This window comes from Cryptomeria japonica, chromosome 8 (assembly GCF_030272615.1).
Source record: "Cryptomeria japonica chromosome 8, Sugi_1.0, whole genome shotgun sequence".
NCBI lineage: Eukaryota > Viridiplantae > Streptophyta > Pinopsida > Cupressales > Cupressaceae > Cryptomeria > Cryptomeria japonica.
The window spans coordinates 135,422,378-135,430,870 of NC_081412.1; the positions used below are offsets into that span (position 1 = coordinate 135,422,378).

At 36.9% G+C, this 8,493-nt stretch overlaps 1 protein-coding gene across 2 annotated transcripts in view; it reads left to right on the plus strand.

The window, feature by feature from the left end:
* LOC131041615 (uncharacterized) overlaps positions 1 to 7,654 on the plus strand; it is a 56,669-nt gene extending 49,015 nt beyond the window's left edge. For both annotated transcript variants that reach the window (XM_057974748.2, XM_057974747.2), the window contains one exon: positions 6,641 to 7,654. In XM_057974748.2, the coding sequence (XP_057830731.2) occupies positions 6,641 to 7,319 (679 nt within the window). In that variant the 3' untranslated portion in view covers positions 7,320 to 7,654. The remainder of the gene's footprint in view (positions 1 to 6,640) is intronic.
* The last annotated feature ends 839 nt before the right edge of the window (positions 7,655 to 8,493 follow it).

An 8,493-nucleotide genomic window follows, 5' to 3' on the forward strand; every position in this document is an offset into this window, starting at 1 on the left:
TCACATTCCAAACCACTAGCTTCTTACTGATTGTAAGAACGCCTTGTGTGGTCAACTGGAAACACTGAGATTGATTAAGAATTCAATCATCATTAGAAGTATTGATATGTATCTCCTTGATAGTATCTATGTCCTTGACGATTTGAAAGTTATTGAATCCCCTTAGAAGATCGCATCAATTCCAATAGAGTTGTAATCTCTTGGTGATACTGAAATTGGTAGAATCTTATCAAGTCTAGCCTTCATTGAGTCATTCTTAGGATTAGTTTAGGTATCTCTTCCTTGAAACCCTTATCTTTTGATATTTTTGAAAATCTGTAAGCATTAGGAAAATCCTGTTCCCTCACGGACAAGCTTTCTCTGAAAGTACGTAAGGCCCCTTGAAGAAACAACAAACACAACGACCACTGGTGCTTATCCACAAGTAGAGATCCTACAAAGCAGAACCTTGAAGTCATCCCTATTGATCCTTTTTGTGACATCTTCAGCATTCGGAGACTTTATTCAAGAGAGGATAAGATACCTCTGGGTATTTTATTCTGTGTTTGGTCGTGTACAAAATACACATCAACACATAGCTTGGTAATAGTTTTGTGTCCTAGCTATAAGGTAAGTGATGTCTTGTCAATTGGGATGGAATGCATTGTTCAATCCATGGAGTAACTGTAAGAGTCCATCCTTGGAAGGGTATGTTCAGCCTAGAATGGGTGAGTCGAGTCAGGAATTCCTAGGTTGAAATGAGGAGTGACGATTTTCCAAGGATTGTTTTTGAAGAACAAAATCCATGTTTGAAATATGGAAACCTGGAATTAGAAAAGTTGTCAATGTTGCAAAATGTTGTCAAAATTGTAAAAATGGTTAATGTTGTCAAGGAAAATTGTCAAGAAAGTGAAAATTCCTTGTCGAGGTCGGATTTTCCAACCTTGACAAGAGAAAAAACAAAGGAAAACTCCTAAGTTCAAAGATGAAATTTCAAGGGAAAAATCAAGGAAATTCCAAGAAAAATCATGGAAAATCATGAATTAGTAAAAAGAGAATTTCACTTCCAAGTTGTGGAATACACAATATTTCCTTTTCGTTGTGTGGAAATGTAACAATTTCCTTTACAAGTAAGAAATGCGCTCAATATTTCTTGACAAACATGAAATAGCGCTCACAATTTCTTTGTTACATGGAAGGTGCACTGAAGGATTTCCTTTTAAGACTTGGAAATATTCCAAGATTTCCACACAAGGGTAAAAATTGCGTTTCCACACTTCATAAGATTTCTTTCCAAAGACTAATGATTTCTATTGCATGGTGAATTTTCAGTCAAGCATGGAAATGCGCTCACTCCAAGGAAAAAATTTCCTGTCCATGGTAAGATCATGCCCTCAAAATTCCTCAATACGAGAAAATGCTCTCACAAATTTCTTGCTTCATATGAAATCCTGCTGAAGCTTTGATTAGGTTGGCTAAGGAAGGGCACTATTCCACCTTCATAGTGAAATCCTGTCCATAAAGAATCAAATAAGATGCAAACCAGGTCAGCCTCATTGATGTTCAGTATTTCCTAATTGGAGGCATATATAGTAGAGGTGTCTAATTACTTCATTTTCATCATTCACAAAAGCAGATCAAATGCGAATTGGACCTAAAATGAGTGCAAGTTTACATTAGGTGTTGATTTTCTTACAATACTAGGATCACAAGAAGATGATCATGCACAGTAATCATAGGGCGTGCTCGATTAATCACATGCAATGATTCAGATCATGGTTGCCCTCCCAACCATAGACGATATACTGCTATCGTCTCCCCCGAGCATGCAATATGTAATCTATCTCTACACAATGAGATGTCATCGATCTGCTCCTTCAGATGAATTAAATACCAATCCACAAACTGAAAATGATGATGCCCGAACAACTGATGATAAACACAATATTTGAACTGCAGATGGAGGTGGATTGTTTCACACGAACTGAGAATGTATGGGCTGGAGATGAAGCCAATTTGCTTGCACAAGATAATGCAGGAACTGTAGATGCCAATGCAAGGTATGGAAGACACCATACGAACTGCTGGATCTTCTAATAAGATCATCGATCAGTATATGTTCACGGACTGCAGTATATCAATTTCCCACGATCTATATATTCACGGATGCTTGTATGTTATTCGCTCATCACCAAGTGAGGGAGAGACATATAATAATATATTGAATTCGAATGGCATCCTTCTAGAGATCGCGACCCTTCATAACATAAGACGTCTTTCTATAATCATGATCAGTTATACAAACTGATTCATACAAACCCGATAATAATGATTAATACTGATCACTAACATGATAATAATCAACCCGATAAATAACATATCCGATAATAGTAAGTTTCAGTTAAGGCAAATTTAATCACAGAAATCCCAATAATATATAATCGGATTTAATAATAATATTAAGGGTGAATGCATATTGATTGATATAATCAAATGTGTAAGGCCGATAGGCCACTTAAACATTTGATCTGCATAGTCTGCCTTATCGGATTCCGACTGAAGCTATATAATCAACATTAGGCATAGAAGATCTGATTTTCGAATTGGAGTGCATGGTAATTTTTGAAATTCCACCTTGTATTTATATGGTGTGAAAGGGGTGCAAGATGTCAAGGGGCTGACTTGTGGTGAAAACAATAATTTTCCCCCACAAAACGTGTGAGACAAAGTGAAATATAGGTCAGGGCCGACCTAGACAGGGGAAACCAGATCAAAACGTGTGGAAACAAGAAGTGAAACTTGTAGGGAGCGAGGGTAAATAGAGGAGGCCGACTTAGGTCTGTTTAAGGTGCAATTTAGAAACTATTAAATCAAGTTAACCAGGCCGACCTCCTTCATACTTGGTTTGAACCCCTATAAATGAGAGATGACAATAATCATTTTTTCAATCATTCAAAAATAATTCAAGCAAATTCAGGTACATCAGGTGTGAATTTCAAGGGCAGAAAAGGACTGAATTCCCAGCAGATTCAAGACAGTTCCAAGTGAATTTTGAGAACCGATTCACTCCAAGCAATTCTGGTAGTATAGCAAAATAAGGAGCAGTCTTAGAAGGCAAACTTCAGGTGGACTCAGACCTGCAAGTCAGATCTGAAAATCAGACTTGAAAATTTCATTTTTCAAAGTGAAACTTGCCCTTTCCAGATTGAAAATGAGGATATGTGAAACAAATGAATTGATGATTTTGTCAATGATATTGTTTCATGAGTTAGGAATGGAAGTAATCAGTTCTCATTTATTATCACAAACTTCTTGTATTTCACTAACCTAGGGTCTCATTCATAATTATGATTCAAACTATTTTCTCTCTTTCAGGTAATACATGAAGATTGATACATTGGATGATGCTGAATGATGAGGAAAGGGACAACAACATTTGCAGGATATCAAGATCGAGGATTTCAAAGGAGGGTGGCAAAAAATGAAGATGCAAGTGCAAAGGACAAGGTTAACATATTAAAGGCCAAGAAGCGGATACAAAGATGATAACAATGCAATGAGAAAGAGTACGAGTATGACAAGAAGATTGAGAAGGAATTCGAGTATGACAAGAAGATCAAGACTCCAGGAAATGCATTTCAAGATCCAAGGGATGGTGCAAGGAAGTGTGGAATGATGATGAGAAACATGAAGATTCACATGTGCAAGATGAAGGACTTTTCAAGCTTAAAAATGCAACCACAACATGACGGATTGCTCTACAACATGGAAGGACTCATCAACACAAAGAAAGATTGAGATCAAGATATCTAGGATGATGATAAAGAGGGAGCTGTTCAAGGATTGCTCTACATGGATGAAAACATTACAATGACAGAAATCCAAGATCAAAGGAAAGAACTCAACCATGCGGATGAAGACAAGATCAAGACATTGTAACATGATGAAGGTTTCACAATTATGGTGAACAAATGAAGGAATGACAAGATAAAGAAATGTTCAACAAGGTGGATTCTTGAACATGAAGATGTGAAGATGAAATGTGGTCAAGGAAAGTGGACAGTTCTAGAAGAGTTAATCAAGATGATGCATTTTGGGAATATGAGCCATCACAATCAATCAAAAGCTTGGAAATGTTGATCAAGAGACATCGACGCTGAGGTGGCACTCGATCATCATCAACCATTAAAGTTATTCCATGTCAACATGTCCAAGTGCATTGAACCTGACTCTTTCCTAGAGGAGCAAGTGACATGTGGAATCACATTTAAGTACTATTTAATATACCTTAACCTCATCTTTCATTGGTCCTCATTCAAAGGAAGGACATGTGTCCAAAGTTGTGTAATCATATTATTGGTCAAATATTAAATGTAAGTGGTGATAGTTGTAACTAACCCACATTAGGGTTTTGTTGTCCAAATCTTGGCCTTTGATTTCAAATCAATCATGGACCTTGAACTGTAAATCAAAGTCTATAAAAGGCTTAGTCTTCTCATTTGTAAAGGGTTAATTATAGAGGAGTTAGAATAGCAGTAGTAGGATGAGATAGAGATTGTTGCCAAGGCTATGTTGGAATAAGCATATGATTTCATTGAAGATATGGTGTATCTTTAGGTGTTGTTTCTACATGTTACATGATTTCTACTTCTTTAGATTTAGTTAAAGTTCATTGATTTTGGTGGAGAAATGCAATGATATGTGATGAATTCCCTGGCGTTCATAACATTTGTAATTTGTTGATTGCAAATTGTAGTGCATGGTTAGTCTGAACCTCATTGTTGCAATAGTTTGATTGTGGATGTTCATTTGGATTGTGCCAGCATTGGGTATTTGAATAGATGTTTGCAATATGAAAATAATTTACTACCTTTGGAGATCGCATTAGTTTTTTGTGGTTGTTATGATGGCGAAGCAAAGCTTAAGGAGTTTGTCTATTTGAGCATCATTCATTATCATCATTGTTCATAGGTCTAAATTATAATAGATTTTCTATCCCTTTCCCTTTGATCTTTGTTTGGTAGAAGTAAAGTTAGTTCCAAGTTCCAGCTGTGTTGCAGAAGCGTAAGTTCCTTTGTGATACCAGCAATATCACATCATTTCGCTGAGACTATCCATTTGTATGTCAAGACCTGACTAAGGAAACCTTGTGGTTGCCTTATTTGATCACATTGTTTAGCATTTGATGTTTCTTTGTTCAAGAGAGGATAGAATACTTAGTATTTTATTCTGTGTTTGAGGTGTCATAAAAAACACATCAACTCTGTCCTCGAAAAGAAGTGTTGGGGTAATAAAATCAGCATTTACAATTAACTTGGGGACAGTGCACTTGAGCTGTATAAAATGGTGAGGCAAAATAGTCCAATTTCCTCACATAAATTCACTCTATCTGTCCAAGCAAAACCTTTTCCAAGTCATATTTCAGTGGAGCTGATACCACTGCCCTCTCAGATATCCAGAGGGAGGCATATTCATTTTCTAAACGAGCTTGCAGCCTTGGCCTTAGGCTAAGGGAAGGTCTGCTCAGTTGAACCTATAGTTGTAGGAGACGTTGATCTCATAGTTGTAGGGAAGGTCTGTTCAGTTGAACCTATAGTACAATTTCCTCACATAAATTCACTCTATTTGTCCAAGGAAAACTTTTTCCAAGCCATGTTTCACCAGAGTGGAGCTGATACCACTGCCCTCTCAGATATTCAGAGGGAGGCATATTCATTTTCTAAACGAGCTTGCAGCATTGGCCTTAGGCAAAGGGAAGGTCTGTTCAGTTGAACCTATAGTTGTAGGAGACGTTGATCTCCACTATCTGTGTGTGCTTGAGGAATGGTCACCTCAAAAGCATGCAAGTGGGTCTGAGATAAATATCTCTGATGATCTTTCAGATATTTAAATGTTTGGTGGCTTCATCGAAAATTCCAAAAAAGTGTTCATTAAAGTTGGCAGTATGCATTGCCTCTGGTTTTTTGAGGAAAAAACTAGGTCAAAACCAGAAGCAATGCATACTAAAATCATGGACTGGAAATTATATGTCTGCATTTTAATTGTGTTCTTTGGAAATGGATGGCAGTGATTTGCTTGCTCATTTGCTCAACTATGATTTTAAACCAATTGATTTAAACTTGTATGTCACATTGGTAACCTCTGTTTTGAAAGGAGGCTGACAGATTTTTATGTCCTTTATTTCACTAGATAAAATATGCAACTTTTATAGCAGTAGAAAGGGTCCTTGTAGATAGCCTTTGTTGTTAATTGCATATGGGGGATGCCACTACATTTCCTTGATGCATGTGTTACTGTGTATTTCATGATTGCCAATGTGATTGATCTTTTCTGAGATGACTAACAGATTGTAACATAAGTTTCTCGTGCTCTCTTTCATAACCTGATTTGCACAGCTTTGAAAAGGAAATTATAACTGCTTAAGTTTGAACTGGGCTTTCCCGTAGGGCTTCTGAAATTTGATTTATTCTTATAGTTGTGAAGTGGAAAAACTGGCTGATTATATGAGTTAAAATATCAAAATTTGAAGTAGCGTGGACTGCCAGTTTTTTCTAACTGTTTTTAATCATGCACATACCACCTGAATGTTTCTTTTGTAAGAAGCAGCAAGAACTTCTGGATACGAAGAGTATTTTTAAAAAGTTCATTGTTATGTTTCCAGGCAGCACCGACCAGTAAATGTGCAGAGCCGTTCTATGTTTATGAGCAAAGATAATGCTGTCCTTAGCACGCTGGGTTCTGCTTTCCAGACAGCAAGTAGAGCAGCGTGGAGATCAAATGCTCCAGATGTGCAATACAGTGCGGTTCACATTGGTGAAATCGATCCTTTCAACAATGAGAATAATAATGAAGGAAAAGAGTTACCATTGAGTACAGATGCAGGAACTTCAAGCCTTGTACAGTCAGTTTTCAAGTCAGCTTTGCAACGGGCTGGGACGCTTGGATGGTCTGGCAGTAGCGTCACTGAGAAAGCAATCCAGAACAATGATGGGATGTTAGCTAGGAGTCATGATGCTGAGCCTCTACAAGCTGGTGTTACTCATGCTCCCACAGCATTTAATACATGCACTGAACCAGAATCTGCTCTATCAACAGCAGAGACAGTTCAGATTCTGCATACAGATGTTATGAATGCATCGATGCAAAATGATAAAGCAGAAGATGATCTGCCTCCTGCATCTAGCCCATCTTTATTGAGGAGTGATCATACTTTGGAGCGCAGTGAAAACTTTGAACAGTTCCAAGCAGTGTGTGCAGCAAAGTTGGAAGCATGGCTAAGTGAGTCTGATGAAGTTGGTATTACCAGTGTCCAAGAGTATGATCTTAAGCCAATTGTTTAGTCTGGTTGGAATTTATGATCCGTGTGTGAAATGACACTTTATTTTATCTCCTTTGAGTTATAAATATCTGTATTGGCTCAAGTTAAAATTGGGACACTCGTTGTTATAGCTAAATGTGTTCTTTATTCTTTATTGTCTCTGAAGATGTAATTCTTTTATATTTTTCTAATATTTAAGGTCAATTTTTTTCTCACTCTGTATGTATCAGTTACAGTACAGTTTTTCCCTACCTTAAGGAAAACGGAGAAAAATGTTTTGTTCCTCCCTGCATGATTTGTAAATATCAAAATTCAGCCCTCCTTTATAGTTTATACGGTCTACCTTTTGTGCCTCTATTTATGAGATATTATTTGCAAATTCCTATTATTAGCATTTTTTAGCTTAAGCCTGGGTGCATCCTCGATGGACATCATGTTGCTCTGCCAGGTTTTTGATAATTGATCATGCTGTTATTAAGTTTACAGTTTCTTCCTAAGTTCATGTGAGTTATTTAAATTACTATTTGATGTCAGGTTGTATATTCTAATCCTTGCATCCACCACAAAAGGAACAGAAATTTCAAGAAAGTGCAGGAATGTCTTAAACTAAATTCTTCTTGTTGTAACGTCTTACCAAAGTCTTGGTTTATATAATTCTAACGCTTAGAAGGTCGCTAAGCTACCATTTGGCGTTAGGTTGTATGTTATATTTCTTGCGTCCACGACATATGGAATGGGAATTTGAAGAAAGGTAAGGAAGTAGTTTAACTAAATCTCCCTTGTTCTAATCCCTATCAAAGTCCTTTTTGAAATAATTTTTGAACGTGAAATATATAGCTACTATCTCCTGGGCTCAAATAAGCTTGTCTATATGTTTGTTCAATCGGGGCACTTTCGTTGGGAGGAAGACAATTTTATCAGGCAGAGAAGGCGGGGAATGAAGCAGTGAAGACCAATTCTATGGATATCATGGTTGGAAGTGTTTTTTTAGTGGGATGCAAAAATAATTAACTAGAAAAAATTGGAAATCTAAGGAAATTGTCAAAAGATTAAAATTCAATAAAATAAAAATTGATTCTTCAATGTTTTTGAATGAGGAAATTGAGTGGGAAAGTGATTGTGAGAGGGTTTATGTCCGTGGTTGAGATTGATGCAAGGGATTTAGATGACAAAGGTTTATGTCCGTGTGGTTGAGG